The following is a 20193-nucleotide window of genomic DNA, read 5'->3' as shown; positions in this document are numbered from 1 at the left end:
CTTTCTATATTAGAGTAAAATTGAAGTTTGGTTTCAAAGACACCCAGCAATTAGCTACCTTCTTTAACTCACTACTTTTATCTCCAGCTGCACCCCGACGTGTGCTTTCTGACAAACAGACTTGCTTACTGTCTCCCAACATGTGATAAACCCTTTCCTGCCTGTCCTGCTTTCATAATATCCATAACTCTATATTCATAATATCCATAATTGTATCCTTAACAACGCATTATGTATTTTTGAACTTTATACAAATGGAGCACATTGTACATAATTCTCTGTGATTTCCTTTTTTCACCTAGTTTCTGGGTCTAGCAGACACCTGTGGTGGCCCACACCATATGCCCTCAGCATCCCCCCAACCCTTGCCCGATTCTGGGGTAGCTGAAACTTGCAGGCAAGCTGCCAGCAAGCCACCTCAAAAGCCACAGTGTCTCTTTGCTTATCTGAATCTATGAAGGCTGGGAAGCCTGTTCAACCTGTATGCAGCCCAGGAGTTTAGGAACCTGAATAGCCCAGGGGACCAACTGGGCAGTGACAGGCGTCAGTGGAAAATGCTCCAGCCTCACACCTTTGGAGGGACAGTTCTGAGCTGTACTCTACACAATACCTCAGAGAGTTCCCAGAGTGAATGAGCTCAGTAACCCACAGACATCAGTAGTTCAATAATGCACATTTTAGTGCTTTTTCTTCCTTTTCTTCTCACTCACCATTTCTGATTCCTGGGATCACCTCTTAAGTAAGCACTTGCACTGAAGGACTCAGTTCACACTCTGCTTTTTGTTGGAGTACAGATTAAGATATTGAAATTCATCCAGATGGATTCACAGAGCTCTGGTACATTCATTCCTTACTGTGTGGTAGACACTGTATGAATATACCAACATTTCATCCATTCCCTCATTGATAAAAATGTGGCTTTTACAAACAGTGCTGCTAGGAACATTCTTTCCTGGTTCACGTGTGCAAGAGTTTCTTTAGGACAGCCATGTGTGGGGTCTCTGGGGTCCATGAACTCCGGGAGCCCCTGAGATCCTTTCATGAAGTCCCCCAGTATTCTTATGTCCATAATAATACTAGGCTGTTGTTTATTTTTTCACTGTGTTGACATTTCATCTGTTCCTGTGGGCTTGAGAGCTTCCCAATAAAAAAAGATTGTTCTCATGAGACTGGCAGTGACATTAATGATTAGTGGTTTTTTGATGTTGTGTAATGAAATGTGTCAACATTTGAAAGAGCTGCATAACTCCATGAACCAATAACTTCCAAATGGCTAATGCATGTCGACAAAAATCATGCAAAGGTAAAAGATCTATTCAATATGCAAGATAAACCAGTGGGTTTAACTGTAACAGAGTATAAGAAGTTCGTTGGTGTATTATACACTTGGAAGTTGCTAAGAAAGGACATCTTAAATGTTCCCACCACAACAAAGAAATGGTAATTATGTGACAGGATGGGAAGGTGTCAGCAAACTTTATGGTGGTAACCATTTCACAACATATAAATGTATCAAGTCTTACAAGTTGTAAACCTATCTGTCAATTATATCTCAATAAAGCTGAGGGGAAAAAGACAAGAAAAGTTTACTGGTATGATTTTAGATCCTATGCTGCAGTAACCTTTCAGAAACTACCACTTGCCAAGTGTGGCTATAGTATCAAAGAAGAATATCCACAGTTATCTGAGGAGGCGAGTGAAATGCCCTTTTCCACCCATTTCAACCACACAGCCTCCTGCCGCAGATCAAATGCAAGAGCTGATATGAGAATCCAGCTGTCCCAGCCAGACAGACACTTAAGAGATGTATAGAAATGTAAAACAGTACCACTCTTCTCACTAATTTTTTTGTTTCAGAAAAGTTGCTTTTCATAAAACGTGTTGTTTATGTTAACATGTGTATTTGTTATGTTTAGGTCATGTTTGTGTTTACATATGTTTATGTTAACATATGTTTATGCTAACATAAGTGTTTATGTGTATTATTATTGCCTTTTAAAAAAATTTTATTTAAATTCAATAATTAACATAGAGTGTATTATTAGTTTCAGAGGTAGAGGTCAGTGATTCATCAGTCTTTTTTTTTAAAGATTTCGTTTATTTGAGAGTGAGAGAAGGAGAGACAGTGAGAGAGTACAAGCAGGGAGGGAGAAGTGGGCTCCCTACTGGGAGCCTGATGCGGAACTCGATCCCAGGACCCGGGATCATGACCTGAGCTGAAGGCAGATGCTTAACTGACTGAGCCACCCAGGCGCCCCAATTCGTCAGTCTTATATAGTACCCAGTGCTCATTACATCACGTGCCCTCCTTAATGCCTGTCACCCAGTTAACCCATCCCCCCACCCCCTATTATTGTCTTTAAGTGAAGTAATAATTATATTTAAAACTTCTTACTTTAATTTCTACTATGGCAAATTTCAAAAAATATAACCTTTATAAACTGAAGCTCCTTAGGGTCCTCAATAATTTTTAAGGTACACATAAACACACACACAGCTACATACATCATGCTACCACTACACCTATCAAAACTGGCAATAATCCCTTGATATTATTTGATATGCAGTCTACATTCACACGTTTTCAGTGTCAAACATGTCTTTTTACATGTGGTTTGTTCAAAACTGGATCCAAGCAAGATACACATATTACATTTTGTTAAGTTGCTAAAGTGTCTTTATTCTATAATGATCCCTCTGTCCTTTTAAAATTTTCTTCATACTCTTGATTGTTGGTAAAACTTAGAAATTTGTCTTGTACAATGTCCTACATTCTGGATTTGGCTGATTGCCTTTGAGTGGTATCATTTAATTTATTTCTCTATCCCTCATATTTCTGCTGAATTGGAAAGCTAGAGGTTTGATTAGATTCAGGTCCACTTCTAAGCTCTGTGACTTGGGTGAGAGCCTCACCTTTCTGTGTCTCGGTTTCCTTACCGGTAAGAATGGTAACTACCTCATTATAGTAGCATAAGGATTAAATTAGTTAAAACATGTAAAATACTCAGAACAGTGCTTGACACCCAATATATGGTAGCTGTTATCATTACTTGAGGAAAGCCTCCAACTTCAAAGCCAAAGCCAGAGACTAAAATAAACAACAAAGACAGGGTGCCTGGGTGGTTCCGTCATTGGGCGTCTGCCTTTGGCTCAGGTCATGATCCCAGGGTCCTGGGATCAAGCCCCGCATCGGGCTCCCTGCTCAGCGGGAAGCCTGCTTCTCCTTCTCCCACTCCCCCTGCTTGTGTTCCCTCTCTTGCTGTCTCTCTCTCTGCCAAATGAATAAATAAAATCTTAAAAAAATAAATAAATCAACAACAAAGACAATCTAGGAAGTAAAAGAAAAATGGCAGAAAATCACAATTGATGTCCTCAGAAATATGAAAGAAGAGAAGGTCCTGAATCCACAACACAAAGCAAGAGGTTACCAAAAGGAAAGCCAAGAAACCAGGAAAAAGTCTTGGAAATTAAAATTTTATAGCAGAAACTAAAACATTCAATAGAAGAACTAGAGGATAAAGTTCAGGAGAATCTCTGATAAAGTAGAATAAGCAAAACCAAGAGAGGGAAAATGAGAAAGAAAAGGTTTTAAACACAAGAAAATCTATCACAGAGAAAGTCTCCCCAAAGCCTAGACATTTCCTGAGTGCCTAGCACAATGAATGAAAAAGACTTACCAGGACACATCATTATGAAGATTTGGAGCGCCAAAGATGAAGGAAAAATATATATCCTAAAAAATTCCAGAAAACAAACTCACAAACAAAAATTACATAGGACATGATGGAAATCAGAATAAATCAGACTTCCCCAGAGTCTAACCACATGAGAAGCTAAAGGACAATGGATCAATGCTTTTAAAATTCTGAGAGAATATGATTTCCAATCTGGAAATCCGTATCCTGCCAAGCTGTCAAGTGTGAGAGAAAATAAAGCCATTTTTAGACAAGGTTTCAAAAATTTACCTCCCATGAACCCCTTCTGGGGAGGTTACTGGAGAATGTGCTCTTCTGAAATGAGAGAATAAACCACAAATGGATGATCAGGGGATTTGGCACCGGAGAGTAGAGATGGGAATCCCCAGAATGTGGTTAGGGGAAATCGTAGGACAATAGTTGGACAGTGAGGCCAAGGCGACAATTTGGAGAGAGGAGGATGGGCTCGAGGAAGGATGTCTCCAAGAAAAAAAAAAAAAAAAGACACTGAGCGATCACCAGATTCACATGACCAGATCAAGAAATGTTTTATAGTCCAGATGGAGAATTTGGGGGAAGAATTAACAATAGATGCATAATTAAGTGAATGAAAAAAAAAAAGGCAAGTTTTGACTCTAGGAGAGAAAGGCTGTTCAATAAAGTGAAAGTAATCTCAGTCTGGTGTACAGCTCAATTGTAAAAATATTCCATAGTTATGTTAATGTAAACTCTGGCTCAGCCAACTAGGGAATTATGCACATTGGCCAAGTCTGTTGATGGTCACAAAAAGACAGAAAGACAGATAGGTAGATGGATAGATAGAGATCATAAACTCATAGAGGAAGAACAAGGAGGGGACTTTCACTCCCTCCAGACTCCAGCCTCACTTTCCTGATGAAGAGTTCCAAACCAGTGTCCTTTCTGGAGCTATACAACTCTTCTTGCACCCTCTAAATTTAAACTCTCTCTTACACCCACATGCACACACACCCCTCTGACTTACCCTCTTCCTCAATCCTTTCCCAAGCCAACAGCATACCTTCTTTTTTATCAGTGTCTCCACTATTTTTCCAATATTCTTTGGCTTTTCCACTCCTTTATACCCTATATCCAGTCTGTTTTAGTTGTCTTTCTAAAGCTTTCCAAAGGTCCCTGCCCTGTTTCCAGCTGTAATACGCTCCAATCTAATCTGGCCACGTTTATTATTAACAATAATCCAACCAAAATTAATATAGAAGTTTAAAATAACATTTGTTAGACTTTCTTCTCTTTAAAAGAAAGTATAAACCTTACTAAAGTATAAGTGTTCATTGTAGAAATTTTGCAAAATAAAGAAAAGCACAAAGAAGGTAAATCTATCACACTTGGGGCGCCTGGGTGGCTCAGTCAGTTAAGGCATTTGACTCTTGATTTTGGCTCAGGTCATGATCTCAGGGTTGTGAGATCGAGCCCTTCTTTGGGCTCCACTCTGGGTGTGGAGCCTGCTTAAGATTCTCTCCCTTTTCCTCTGTGCCTGCTCCTGATCGTGAGCTCTGTCTCAAAAAAAAAAAAAAAAAAAAAATCCCCTCTACTCTCAAAATAATCTGGATTTATGTTTTGGTGTGTTTTCATACAGCCTCTTTGCCGTATGTTTAGAATAATCTTTTTTGAAACAAATACTGTGATTACTGTGATTATGTTGTATGTTCCTCTTTGTAACTTTTTCATTTAATAAAAACATTTTATTATGTCAATAAATATTCTTCTACGTCATTTTGATGGCTGCATGGAATCCCATGCCAGCCATCCTATTGTTTATTTAATCAACCCCTGTTAAAATTATTTTGTTTCCAGTTTTTACTTTTTTTTTTTTTTAGATTTTATTTATTTATTTTAGAGAGAGAGAGCAAAAGAGCCCTAGCAGGGGATAGGGGCAGAGGGAAAAGGAGAAGCAGACTCCCCATTGAGCACCAGCCAGATGTGGGGCTTGATCCCAGGACCCTGGGATCATGACCTGAGCCCAAGGCAGAGGCTTAACAGACTGAGCCACCCAGGCGCCCCTCCAGTTTCTTACTCTTAAGAATAGTGTTATCTCTGATTATTTAGTTAGGATAACTTAGAAGTGGAATTGCTGAGTCAAAGGTTGTGCTTTTTTAATATTGTGGTAAAAAAAGACCTTAATATAAAATTTCCCACCTTATTTAAGTGTACAGTACAGTGGTATTAAATATATGCACATTCTTGGGGCGCCTGGGTGGCTCAGTTGGTTAAGCGACTGCCTTCGGCTCAGGTCATGATCCTGGAGTCTCTGGATCGAGTCCCGCATCGGGCTCCCTGCTCAGCAGGGAGTCTGCTTCTCCCTCTGACCCTCCCCCCTCTCATGTGCTCTCTCTCTCTCAAATAAATAAAATAAAATAAAATAAAAATCTTTAAATATATGCACATTCTTGTGCAAAAGATCTTTAGGACTTTTTCATCTTACAAAACGGAAACTCCATATCCATTGAACAACTTCCTGCTTAGCATCCATCAGTTGTTTCAATTCTTGCCTAATTCTTAGAGGAACAGAAGTAGGGGATCTGGATGACATGTGTTCCTCTGGATAGGCCATTGTCCTATCCTGAATCCTGGCTGAAGTACTTGCTGCCGTACTTACTAGCTGTGTAACCATGGCCAAGTCACTTAACTTCTCCGTGCCTCTGTTCCCTTATCTGTACGATGGTGATAATAACATGTCACTATACATGTACATTACTGTACGCATTTATCAACAGGAATAAATGAGTTAATAAATGTGAAGCTCTAAGAACGGTGTGTGGAATATCATAAGCCCCGAAGAGAGGCAGCTGTTATTATTGTTATTATTATTAGACTGAACAAGATTCTGTTGTCAAAGCATTTACCTACTATTTTCTTCAATCCTGTTCTAATAAATGAAAAACGACAGCCAGCTATTTTAATTTGTAAAATTATTATAATTGTAAAATTGTAATTGTAAAACAACTGTAATTGTAAAATGATGTATTATCAGTGGGCTTGAACATTTCTCTATACTTATATTGGTTATTTACATTTGTCCTGACTTCCTGCTTCAAAACACTGTGGCCAGCAAGACCTCACTTGGTCTTCCTAACAAGCTCGTAAATCAAGAAGGCGCAAATCACCATCCCCACTTTTCGAATTAAGAAAGTGAGGCCCAGAAAGTTACAATTCTCGGCCCAGGTTTTAGATCTCACCCTTCAAAGCCTAGCAGCTGCCCCAGAAAATATTCCCGGGAAAGCATTGTTAAAGGTCCCCAGTTCCAGATCCCACGCTCGGGAAAAACGGGAGACGTCCAGCTATGCTCTCTACGCACGCGCGGGTCTCTCAGGAGGCGGGGCCTCAGAGCGCGCCGGTCTCCGCCGCCCCGCCTCCCGGCCCCGCCTCCGGGTCGCCGCCCCGGCCCCGCCCAATCCGAGGCGCGGCGGGCTCGCGACTCCAGGCCGGGAGGTAGGGGAAGGCCGGCGTGTCCCACGTGGGGCCTTGCCGGCGACGCGGCGGAGTCCCGGCGTCCCGAGACGGGGAGGGCCGGCGCCGACTCCTGACCGTCGCCCGCCGCCATCTTGCACCCGGAGAGGGCAGCGGCGGGCGGGGGAGCGTCTCCTGGGGCCGGGCTTGGGCCCAGGGCGGGCGGTGGCGGAGGGCGGGCCGGGGCGGGGCGGTGGCCCTGCCACCGAGCCGGGCCGTAAGTGCCCGGCCGGCCAGAGGTGGGAAGGCCGTGGCCCTGAGACTGCGCGAGGCTCGGGCCTCCCCGCCGCCCCGCTCCGAGGCTGGGACTGGCTCGCCCCGCCGGGTCGCGGTGGCCTCGCAGTTAGAACAACGCGCTGCAGTGTAGGAACGTGTCACAGGCCCTCTCGCTTGCTTCTCACGCCAGGGAAGGGGCTGTTGTCCCATTTTGCATACACGAAACTAAGGCTCAGAGTGGAGAGGGGATTTCATTTTAGTATTTAAGTATTTAATATCAAGAGAAAGTTTGCTGCATTGCCTTCCCTCTTTCTATAAGTTTTATTCTTTCTTGCTTTTTCTTTTTTTCTTAGTAATTTAAAAATACAGAAATTTTTTTTTAAATTTCAGAAAAATAGATATTACAACAGTTTGCCCAGAGACACCCGGCAAGGTCATGGCGGTGGGCTTGGTCTTAGTCCACCTAATCCAGCGCTCTTTCCACAGGGCCACTCTGCCTCACCTGTCAAAGGAGGGTGCTGAACTTGGATATTAGTTAAGGCAGTGACTGGAAATTCTTTTTCTTTTCTTTCCTTTCTTTCTTTTGTTAATCAGGCAGTCTCTTCTGCACCATCCAGGTCAGAGCTAAGAAGTGTTCAGAAGCGAAGTCATGGATCAACCTACCCGTAAAGAAAAATCCAAAGTTAAAGAACCTGTCAGCAGAGTTGAGAAGGCCAAGCAGAAATCAGCCCAGCAGGAGCTGAAGCAAAGACAAAGAGCAGAGGTGAGATTAAGGAGGAGGCCTGTATACCTGTAGTCTGCTGTAGATGGTGCTGGAATAGAGAGGAGAGCTGTGAGGGGGAGGGCTATTTGCCTCTAGGCAAAACAGCTGTTCTCCTAGGAGGAGATCATTGAGGTCCAGAATGATGAAGTGGCAGCCCAGAGTCACATGCCAGGTTAGTGTCCGAACCCTGACCATCTCCAGATGACTCCTGGTGCAGAGCTTTTGTGGAAGAAAGAAAGGAAAAAGAGAAGGGACATGTCAGGGAGGGGTCAGCGAGAGACAACAAGTGTTGGACACCCCCTAGCACAGGTGTTCAGGCTTTGTCCTGGAGAGTAGCTGCTCAGAACCAGAAGTAGAGGCCCAAGCTCTACATCCACCAAATGTATTTCTTTGTTCCGTCAACACTTAGAATCAGCTTGAGAATGAAAAGCTAAACTGTTCACACTACCTATGTGGAACCACATCCAGACATGTATTTTTATTTTAGTATTTAATATCGGAAGAAATTTCGAGGCATTGTATTTGTTTCTTTTTTGAGAAATTTAAAAATACAGAAAAACAAAATATTAAAACAAACACCTGTGTACTCAGTGCACCAGATTGGTAGTCGTTAATATTTTGTCATATTCGCCTGGAGCCTTTTAGATAAATAAAAATTGCATATGAATTTGAAGTCCTCTTTGTCCATTTCCTATCTTACACCCTTTTCCCCTCTGTATGGGCATCCACTATAATTTTTTATGCTTTTACACTCAGATATATTAATAGATATCCTTGAGTAATATACAATATTCTTTTGTGTTTTAAAATTTTACATTAATAAAATTCTGTGTTTTATTTTACATTTTGCTTGCATTATGTTTAGAACTATTCATGTTAATATAATCTAGTTTATTCCTCATCACTGCTTACAGTAGTCTATTTTATTTTTTTTATTTTTAAAGATTTTATTTATTTGAGAAAGCATGAGCAGGGGGAGGGGCAGAGGTAGAGGGAGAAGCAGACTCCCCGCCCCCCCCGCCCCTGAGCGGGGAGCCCCATGCAGGGTTCCATCCCAGGACCCCAAGATCATGACTCGAGCCAAAGTCAGACGTTTAACTTACTGAGCCAGCCGGGCACCCCAATTTTATTTTTATTTTTTAAGTTTTCATTTAAATTCCAGTAGTTAAAATACAGTGTAATATTAGTTTTAGGTGTACAATATAGTGATTCAACACTTCCATACAAAAGCTAGTGCTCATCACCCATCACACCCCCCCCCCCACCCACCTACCCTCCGGTAACCATCAGTTTGTTCTCTGTATTCAAGAGTCTGTTTCTCGGTTTAAGAACCAAAACAAATGAGCATGAGGGGAAAGGGAGAGAGAGATACAGTAGTCCATTTTATGAAGCCACTTTAGTATATTTACCCATTCCTCCATTGATGAACATTTAAATTACTTACAGGGTTTTTGCTACTACGAACATTGCTGTAGTGAAAAACTTGGATGTCTCCTTTGGCACCTGTGCTAGAATTTCTGTAGAGCATATTTGACTAGAAGCAGAATTACAGTGTGTATTTCAGTTTTACTAGACCTTGCCAGATTGCTGTCAAACAGATTGTACAAGTCTTTACTCCCATCACCAGTGTAAGAGAGTTCTCATTCCTCACTTCTTTTCCACATTAAATTTGTGTTGATTTGATCCATTTGTTAAATACTAAGCTGCTATGTACCCCGCACTGTTGCAGGGGCTTGAGATACACGAGTGGACAAGGCAGAGAAGAATCCCTGCCTTCATGGAGATTGCGTTCAGTGCGAGAGGCAGACAGTCAGTATAATAAGTAAATTGAATAGTGTGTTCAAAGTTAATCCATAAACTGAAATCCACCTTTGGATTAAGACAGACCATCTGAGGAGCGCCTGGGTGGCTCAGTCGTTACGCGTCTGCCTTCGGCTCAGGTCATGATCTCAGGGTCCTGGGATCGAGCCCCACATCGGGCTCCCTGCTCCGCGGGAAGCCTGCTTCTCCCTCTCCCACTCCCCCTGCTTGTATTCCCTCTCTTGCTGTCTTTCTCTATCAGATAAATAAATAAAATCTTTAATTAAAAAAAAAAGACCATTTGAGAGTTGTAGACGTGGATTCTAACAAATTATTCTCCCCTTTACCTCCCCATTGCCACCTGGATCCAGGCCCCCAGATAACTGTACTGCATTGTGCTCTGGGGAACAGTTGGAGGGTTGTTGTAAGGAACAGCCTGAGGAAACTGTCCTTTGTGCACACTGTAGGGATAGATGTGGAGGGCTTTCTTGGTGTCCTTATTGACATCCTTCTGGTAAGATTCCACAGGTTAGATTTTATTGGTCCAACTCCAAATTCTAGCTCATCATGAGCCCCAGTTCTTCCCATGGGACCTTGGAGAGGATGCTTCACCTCCCTACACTTCAGTGCCTCAGTTCCCCCTTGAAAAACAAGGGCGATGATACCTACCTCACAAGATTGTTACGAGGAACAGAAACGTGGTGTGTAAAGCCCTCAGCGCAGTGCCTGGCACAGAGAAAGCCCTCAGTAAAAGGCAGCAAGGAACCATGTGCTTCCCAGCAGGTGACCTGCTTTTATTGTGCGGACTCCGGGTGGAAGGACTGATCGCGTTGTTGGTGTCGTGCCGAAATGGAATATTGGAACTCAATATTGGAACATTGTGATGTAATACCACCAGGCCCAGGGCCAGCATGCACGTGCTTGACCACGGGTATCCTCACATGAAAGCTTATTGTTGCTACTCCCATCCCGACCTTTGTAAATCCTGCCTGGCATAAGGCAGGGAGATGTAAATATAAAATAGGTGATTTTGTGACATAGAAGGTATTGTCCTCACTTGAAAGCATAGAACCCCTCGTTACTCAGGGATTGAGGGGCACACTGCGAGCTAAACACAAATGACCTTGGGCTCCTGCTTTTTGCTTTGCCCTACAAGCGCCCTGCTCTTGGCTCTATCTGAGCTGCCTGGAATGTAGTCTCCTAAGATAGGAATGTGACAAGACCCTCGTGGGGAGGAAGAGACACAGTTTCCATTCAGTTCTACAGAGATGCCGCATTCCAGAAAGATGTGAGGGAGCGTCATGACGAGTAAATGGAAGAGAGGGCACGTGTGGCCATGAAGCCACGTTTGACACAGTTGACCACCCTTTCCTGCCTGAAAGTCTTTGTTCCTTGGCTTGGGCCTGCTGACCCATTTTGAGTCTCTTCTTTCTCTGCTTATTCTATTTTCCCTTCCACCAGCCTGCCTTCGGGATCTAGAGGTCTCCAAGGAGCTACTTAATATCGCTCTCGGTCCCCAGCTCAGTCACATGCAGATTAAAATGCTCGTGAAAGCATGAATGGATGAAGCAGAGGTTCGAATGTATATATATTAGAAGTGTATTCACATATATATGATGTGTACAGCTTAAAGAAGATGAATAAAACCAACACCCCATGTCTACCACCCAACTCAAGAAATAGAATGTGACCAGTAACTTGGAAGCTCCTCGGGCCCCACTCTGGTCCTGTCCCCAACCCTTCCCACCAGCAGTGCTCTCATTCCTTGATTTTAATGCTGATCCTGCCCTTGCTGTTCTGCACTAGTTTAGTAGTTCTCTGTGTACCCCCAAATAATATTTTGTAGCCTAACAATATACTGTCTAGTTGTGCATGTTTCTGGGGCGCCTCAATAGGTTGGGCATCTGCCTGTGGCTTGGGTCATGATCCCAGAGTCCTGGGATCGAGCCCCATGTTGGGCTCCCTGCTCAGCGGGGAGCCTGCTTCTTTCCCTCTATCCCCCAACTCCTGCTCTCTCTCTCTCACCTTCACTCTCTCTCTCTCAAATAGTTGTGCACGTTTCTGATTTTATATATGTTACTACATTCTGTGACTGGCTCTCTTCACTCAGCTTCTTTTCTTTTTTTAAACTATTCAGACCTATTTATTTATTTGTTTTCATTGTGGTAAAATAGACATAACAGAAGAGTTAACCATTTTAACCATCAATATTATGCTTTTCGAGAATCATTTGCATTGATTTATTAATTGTTTTCATCACTGTGGAATCGCCTTTTCCCTAAAGATTATAGGATCTTACCACAGTTAAAAAAAAAAAAAAAGGGGGTGGAGAAGATTATAGGATCATTCAAACTTTCTATTTAGTCAGTTTTGATCATTTTACTCATTCTAGCAATTTATTTCATTTACGTTTTCAAACTTATTGACACAAAGTTCATAATGTTTTCATTTAATCTCCATTATATCAGTAATTATGTTTCCTTTTTGATTCTAATAATGTTTGCTTATGTCAACCCCTTTTTATCTTGATGAATCATGTCAGAGATTTGCAGGATTTTCTCTACTATTTTCAAAGAACCATCTCGCAGGGTTGGTGATCTTTGCACATTTGGTTGCCTTTTCTGCTCTTTATTTTGTGTTTTCTATTTGTCTCCCTTCTCAGTTTCTTTTTTTCCCCCTTTCTTGTCTTTTCTTAAATGAATCAAGTTATATCACCTACACACAAACACACTCCTTCATTTTTCCCTTCTACAAATTGGAAAGTTTTCTGATGTTTCTGCTCTTTGGTGGACAGATTGATACCACAAGGATAAAGAAAGGTGAGGAATGAGGTAGATACCCCACCTTTCACCTGAGAATGTCTCTTGCAGTTTTCATTCCATCCCCGCTGCCTACCCTACGTCATATTCTTGCCGCCTCCTCCCTGACTATTGTAATGATGCCCATAAGTGGCCCCTAATCTCTTCTTCCACTTTATCCCTCACATGGTCTCCAGTTATCTTTCCCAAAGCAGAGATATCATCAGGTTGCTTCCCTGCACACTAATCTCACTGGCTCTCCAGAGTCTGGCCAAAGTCCAGAGGCCGTGGCCAACACACTTGTCACTTTCTCCAGCTCCCCAAACTCTATAATATCCTTCATATTGGCCTCATTGAAGTTTCCAGAACTCATCCTGTACTTTCCCGTTATGTTTGTTTCATCATACTGCCCCCTGGCCATCACCTCTCGTGGCCCTTCCCCAGTCTCTACTTGTTCAAATCCTCCGGACCCTGTAAAAGCCAGATCAGGCCACTGCGTCTCTCCCCATTCTCCAGGGGGAGTTGGTTCCCTTCAGCTGCATTACTGGCATTTCCAAATGCCACGGCCTGTGGCGTCGGTGGCGTCCGAGGACAGGTGGGGCAGCTGCCTCCCCCGCTAACGGCTCTTTTTCTCCCCTTCAGATCTATGCCCTCAACAGAGTCATGACGGAGCTGGAGCAGCGGCAGTTCGATGAGTTCTGTAAACAGATGCAGCCTCCTGCAGAGTGAGCCGCCCCGCGCAGCCGGATGGGGCCCCCGGGGCCGGGTTTCTCAGCTGCGTCCCCGTTTCACTGAGATGGTCCACTTGGAACCTTACAGAACTAGACAAGAAGCTGTTTGCATTGTTCCTGGATAAATCTGAACTTCCCGTACGTCCCTTCTGCTTCACTGGTTCCTTCAGTCTGAATTGGCCCAATTCTTGCTGAAGAGACTTGTTTTGTTCTTCTAAGACAATAGATTCTCTCTTTTTTAACCTTTTTCTATTGTTTGAGAAAAATCAGTGTTTCTCGTGAAACTGTAGCTCTTCTGCAAAAATATAAATAAAAAGCTAATAAAATGTTCGTTTGCTCAGACTTTAGCTCGGGGTGCCTAGCCATAGAAAACGGAGTCAGAAAGAATGTAATAGGTAAGACAAGTTTGGGGTGAGCAGAGGGAACCCTTTCTCCTTCAGGAGGGAGTGGAAGGGAGGAGATAAGAGAAAGGATGTGAGCGTTTCCAGTTCTCATTCTTCCTGGGGCCAAAGCTCGGCAAACCCAGCAGCTCCTAAGTTTTTAGCCTCATGGGTATAAATATGTGAGCCTCGATTCCCCGATGAGCCAGTACTCAGGGCAGAGGCCTGCAGCTAGGATTCCTCTCATCTTGTGACGGATAGCTAGCCGCAGGCTGGTACCAGTGGGGAGACACGTGCAGGTGCTTTTCGCTTTTCATTCCAGGAGCTACTTGATCAGGCCTAGAAGTTGGTTTGTGATAGGAATATCCAGACTGGTTCCTCAAGAACCATTCACCTACCCATCCATCCACCTGCCATCTTTAAGTATCAAAGTGTAAAGTTTCTGCCTCAGACATTCGTATCAGGAATGGTGGGTCATAGTTCAGCTTTCACGATAAAAGAGTTAATGCTGAGCAAAAGCAGAACTTGTTCTTTCAGGGTATTTCATTTCCAGACATTCCTGAGTAGGGAGAAGGGTGTCAGAAAGCAGAATATGTGTGGAGATGAGGTAGACCTCTCAGGGCAAAGGAGCCAGACGCCACTACCCCCTTTACTCTCTACCCTAGAAATGCCCGTGTTTTCCCTACTGGTGTTGGGAACATCTCAAGCCATCCCCATCTCCTCTTTGTCTCCCTGCTGCCTCAGAAGTCACTGAGAATTCTGTTTCCACTGCTGTGGCTTGTTTTAGGAGTAAACTGGGCCATAATGGGGTATGAGGAACTTGCTACCACTGTGGAGAATGTGTTCTTGAGAGCCTAAGTTATAGCTAAGGATACTCTCTACAAAGATTATCCCCATAAGTTGTAATTAGAGTCTATGGTGTCCTGCCAAATTTGGATTGGGGATTATTTGGTTTTGTTTTTTGGAGGCGTTGGGGTTTGGAGTGAGCTATTATAAACCTATAAGAATGCTGTAGTATACTACAAAGAGCACAGTTTTTGGACTCAAATGACCTGGGGTCAAGTAGCAATTCTACTACATTAGATAAGTTATTAGCCTCTGAGCCTCACTTTTTCCATCTGTGTAGTGGAATATTTTCTTCCTGTCAGGGTCATTTGTTGGAGTAATATATGAGATAATGTATGTAATAGATCCTCAGTAAATGTCACCTCCCTTCCCAACCACCTTGTTTCATGGGAAATGTTCCAAATTTCAAATAACCAAGTAATGCGTAAGCATCAGTTGGAAAGATTCTGATCCTTAGTTGAGAACTGCCTGTATTAACAAGTCTCAGCCCTAGATCTATTTCATCCTAGAGAAGTCCTCTAGGATTGCAGTTTTTCAAACTGCAGGTGGTTGTAAAATCAGTTTAATAAATTATGATGGGCTTTTTTTTTTAATGAAACAACAGATTAAAATTATCATGTGGTAAAGATATTATTTCATGAAGCTTTTGTTTCAGGTTTATGTATATTTATGAAAGAGTCTACTGCATTGGAGGTAAAAGTTCTCTATTCTATGGGTTGTGGCAAAAAAAAAAAAAGTTTGAAATGTGAGGGATGCGTGAACAAGGCAGGACTGGGTCATCTTTTTATTCACAATTTAAAGGGAAAGAAGTTTCATCTGCTCAGGGAAGGGCTGCAGGAGCCTTTGCGTCCATAACTGGAATAGCATTCAATGCTAAGGCTCTTGCAAGCATAATCAGGGAAAACGAGGAGCACCTCCTTTCTGCTTCCCTACCTGGAATTCCCTAACCCTGATGTGATCTACTCCTGGTTTCTCAGAGGTAAGAGATATTTTTGGAGCTCTGCATCAAAAAATTCATGATGAGAACTGACTTTTGAAGTCAGGCTGCCTGGGTTTGACTCTTGGGTCCACCACTTACACCATTTACACCACACACCACTAACGTATGAACACTGGGCAAGTTTTAACCTCCCTAAGTCAGTGAGTTTCAGACATTTTAGTCTCAGACTTCTTTATCCTCTAAAAATGGAGGACCCCAAAGAGCTTTTGTTTTTGTTATTTATGTTAACCTGTAGTAGGTTTTTACTGTTTTAAATAAATCAATATTTTCAAACAAATTTTTTGTGAAAAAAATTTTTTCTTTTTTTAAAAATTTTTTATTTAAATTCATTTGATTAACATAGAGTATATTATTAGTTTCAGAGGTAGAGGTCAGTGATTCATCAGTCTTGTATAACACCCAGTGCTCATTACATCATGTGCCCTCTTTAATGTCCATCACCCAGTTACCCCATCCCCCCACCCCTCTCCCCTCCAGCAACCCTGTTTGTTTTCTATGATTAAGAGTTTCTTAGGGTTTGTCTCCCTCTCTGATTTCATCTTCTTTTATTTTTCCCTCCCTTCCCTTATGATCTTCTGTTTTATTTCTTAAATTCCATGTATAAGTGAGATCATATGATAATTGTCTTTCTCTGATTGACTTATTTCACTTAGCATAATACCCTCAAGTTCCATCTACGTCATTGCAAATAGTAAGATTTCGGTTTCTTTTCTTTTTTTTTTTTTTAAGATTTTATTTTTTTATTTGAGACAGAGGGAATGAGAGACAGAGAGCATGAGAGGGAGGAGGGTCAGAGGGAGAAGCAGACTCCCTGCCGAGCACGGAGCCCGATGCGGGACTCGATCCCGGGACTCCAGGATCATGACCTGAGCCGAAGGCAGTCGCTTAACCAACTGAGCCACCCAGGCGCCCAAGATTTCGGTTTCTTGATGGCTGAGTAGTATTACATTGTATATATATATACCACAGCTTCTTTAGCCATTCATCTGTCGATGGACATCTCGGCTCTTTCCACAGTTTGGCCATTGTAGACATTGCTACTATAAACATTGGGGTACAGGTGCCCCTTCGGATCACTACATTTGTATCTTTGGAGTAAATACCCAGTAGTGCAATTGCTGGGTCATAGGGTAGCTCTATTTTCAACTTTTTGGGGAACCTCCATACTGTTTTCCAGAGTGGCTGCATCAGCTTGCATTCCCACCAACAGTGTAGGAGGGTTCCCCTTTTTCTGCATCCTTGCCAACATCCATTGTTTCCTGACTTATTAATTTTAGCCATTCTGACCAGTGTGAGGAGGTATCTCATTGCAGTTTTGATCTGTATTTCCCTGATGCCGAGTGATGTGGAGTGTTTGTTCATGTGTCTGTTGGCCATTTGGATGTCTTCTTTGAAGAAATGTCCGTTCATGTCTTCTGCCCATTTCTTGATTGGATTATTTGTTCTTTGGGTGTTGAGTTTGATAAGTTCTTTATAGAGTTTGGATACTAGCTCTTTATCTGATATGTCATTTGCAAATATCTTTTCCCATTCTGTCGATTGCCTTTTGGTTTTGTTGACTGTTTCCTTTGCTGTACAAAAGCTTTTTATCTGAAGTCCCAGTAGTTCATTTTTGCTTTTGTTTCCCTTGCCTTTGGAGATGTGTCTAGCAAGAAGTTGCTGCAGCTGAGATCACAGAAATTGCTGCCTGTGTTCTCCCCTAGCATTTTGATGGGTTCCTGTCTCACATTTAGGTCTTTCATCCATTTTGCGTGTATTTTTGTGTATGGTGTAAGAAAATGGTCCAGTTTCATTCTTCTGGATGTGGCTGTCCAGTTTTCCCAACACCATTTGTTGAAGAGACTGTCTTTTTTCCATTGGATATTCTTTCCTGCTTTGTCGAAGGTTAGTTGACCATAGAGTTGAGGGTCCCTTTCTGGGTTCTCTGTTCTGTTCCATTGATCTATGTGTCTGTTTTTGTGCCAGTACCATACTGTCTTGATAATTACAGCTTTGTAAATATAGATTGAAGTCCGGAATTGTGATGCCACCAGCTTTGCTTTTCTTTTTCAACATTCCTTTGGCTATTCAGTGTCTTTTCTGGTTCCATATAAATTTTAGGATTATTTGTTCCAGCTCTGTGAAAAAAGTTGATAGTATTTTGATAGGGATTGCATTGGATGTATAGATTGCTCTAGGTAGCAGAGACATTTTCACAATATTTGTTCTTCCAATCCATGAGCATGGAATATTTTTCCATTTGTGTCTTCCTCAATTTCTTTCATGAGTATTCTATAGTTTTCTGAGTAAAAATCCTTTGCCTCTTTGGTCAGGTTTATTCCTAGGTATCTTATGGTTTTGGGTGTAATTGTAAATGGGATCGACTCCTTAATTTCTCTTTCTTCTGTCTCACTGTTAGTGTATAGAAATGCAACTGATTTCTGTGCATTGATTTTATATTCTGCCATGTTGCTGAATTCCTGTATGAGTTCTAGCAATTTTGGGGAGGAGTCTTTGGGTTTTCCTCATAGAATATCATGTCATCTGCAAAGAGTGAGAGTTTGACTTCTTTGCCAACTTGGATGCCTTTTATTTTTGTTGCCTGATTGCTGAGGTTAGGACTTCTAGTACTATGTTGAATGATGGTGAGAATGGACATCCTGGTCATGTTCCTGACCTTAGGGGAAAAGCTCTCAGTTTTTCCCCATTGAGAATGATATTTGCTGTGGGCTTTTTGTATATGGTTTTTATGATATTGAGGTGTGTTCCCTCTATCCCTACACTATGAGGAGTTTTAATCAAGAAAGGATGCTTCTTTGTCAAATGCTTTTTCTGCATCTATTGAGAGGATCATATGGTTCTTGTCCTTTCTTCTATTAATGTGATGTATCATGTTGATTGATTTGTGGATGTTGAACCACCTTGCAGCCCAGGAATAAAATCCACTTGGTCATGGTGAATAATCCTTTTAATGTACTGTTGGATCCTATTGGCTAGTATCTTGGTGAGAATTTTTGCATCCATGTTCATCAGGGATATTGGTCTGTAATTCTCCTTTTTGGTAGGGTCTTTGTCTCGTTTTGGGATCAAGGTAATGGTGGCCTCATGGAAAGAGTTTAGAAGTTTTCCTTCCATTTCTGTTTTTTGAAACAGCTTCAGAAGAATAGATATTAATTCTTTAAATGTTTGGTACAATTCCCCTGGGAAGCCATCCAGTCCTGCACTCTTTTGTTGGGAGATTTTTTGATTACTGCATCAATTTCCTTGGTGGTTATGAGTCTGTTCAGGTTTTCTATTTCTTCCTGTTTCAGTTTCTAGGAATACATCCATTTCTTCCAGATTGCCTAAATTGTTGGCATATAATTGCTCATAATATGTTCTTATAATTGTTTGTATTTCTTTGGTGTTGGTTGTGATCCCTCCTCTTTCATTCATGATTTTATTTCTTTGGGTCCTTTCTCTTTTCTTTTTCATAAGTCTGGCCAGAGGTTTATCAATCTTACTAATTCTTTTAAAGAACCAGCTCCTAGTTTCATTGATCTGTTCTCCTGTTCTTTTGGTTTCTATTTCATTGATTTCTGCTCTAATCTTTATTAATTCTCTTCTCCTGCTGGGTTTAGGCTTTATTTGCTGTTCTTTCTCCAGCTCCTTTAGGTGTAGGGTTAGGTTGTGTATTTGAGACCTTTCTTGTTTTTTGAGAAAGGCTTGTATTGCTATATACTTTCCTCTTAGGACCGCCTTTGCTGCATCCCAAAGGTTTGAACAGTTGTGTTTTCATTTTCATTTGTTTCCATGAATTTTTAAATTCTTCTTTAAATTCCTGGTTGACCCATTCATTCTTTAGTAGGATGCTCTTTAGCCTCCATGTATTTGAGTTCTTTCCAACATTTCTCTTGTGATTGAGTTCAAGTTTCAAAGCATTGTGGTCTGAAAATATGCAGGCAATGATTCCAATCTTTTGGTACCAGTTGAGACCTGATTTGTGACCCAGTATGTGATCTATTCTGGAGAATGTTCCATGTGCACTCAAGAAGAATGTGTGCTCTGTTGCTTTAGGATGGAATGCTCTGAATATATCTGTGAAGTCCATCTGGTCCAGTGTGTCATTCAAAGCCCTTGTTTCCTTGTTGATCTTCTGCTTAGATGATCTGTCCACTGCAGTGAGTGGGGTGTTAAAGTCTCCTACTATTATTGCATTATTATCAATGTGTTTCTTTTTATTAATAATTGGTTTATATAATTGGCTGCTCTCACATTAGGGGCATAAATATTTACAATTGTTAGATCTTCTTATCTTCCTGTTGGATAGACCCTTTAATTATGATATAGGGTCCTTCCTCATCTCTTATTTAGTCTTTGGTTTAAAATCTAATTTGGCTGATATAAGGATTGCTACCCCAACTTTCTTTTGGATGTCCATTAGCATGATAAATGGTTTTCCACCCCTCACTTTCCTTTTTTTTTTTTTTTTAAGATTTTTTTTTTTTATTTGACAGAGA

General features: G+C 41.7%; 1 protein-coding gene across 3 annotated transcripts; it reads left to right on the top strand.

The window, feature by feature from the left end:
* Positions 1-7111: 7111 nt before the first annotated feature.
* Positions 7112-13862, top strand: LOC110574955 (small vasohibin binding protein). 3 transcript variants are annotated; one of them, XM_021683787.2, is made up of 3 exons: positions 7112-7163; positions 8015-8160; positions 13401-13862. In XM_021683787.2, the coding sequence occupies exons 2-3, from the start codon at positions 8047-8049 to the stop codon at positions 13485-13487; spliced, it is 201 nt and encodes a 66-aa protein (XP_021539462.1). In that variant the 5' UTR covers positions 7112-7163; positions 8015-8046; the 3' UTR covers positions 13488-13862. The 3 variants fall into 3 exon arrangements, with proteins under 3 accessions (XP_021539462.1, XP_021539464.1, XP_021539463.1); XM_021683789.2 differs by having other exon boundaries at positions 7120-7163; positions 7992-8160; XM_021683788.2 differs by lacking the exon at positions 7112-7163 and having other exon boundaries at positions 7977-8160.
* Positions 13863-20193: the final 6331 nt, after the last annotated feature.

Source organism: Neomonachus schauinslandi, chromosome 4 (assembly GCF_002201575.2).
Source record: "Neomonachus schauinslandi chromosome 4, ASM220157v2, whole genome shotgun sequence".
In the NCBI taxonomy this organism is placed as follows: Eukaryota; Metazoa; Chordata; class Mammalia; order Carnivora; family Phocidae; genus Neomonachus; species Neomonachus schauinslandi.
The sequence above is the reverse complement of the archived record's forward strand: the minus strand, read 5'-3'. Positions and strand labels throughout refer to the sequence as shown.

Bases quoted from the DNA above. Each gene is read 5' to 3' on its own strand.
- LOC110574955 (XM_021683787.2), top strand. From the start codon at position 8,047: ATGGATCAACCTACCCGTAAAGAAAAATCCAAAGTTAAAGAACCTGTC. The intron at 8,161-13,400 runs GTGAGATTAAGG...TCTCCCCTTCAG, and splicing joins AGCAAAGACAAAGAGCAGAG to ATCTATGCCCTCAACAGAGT.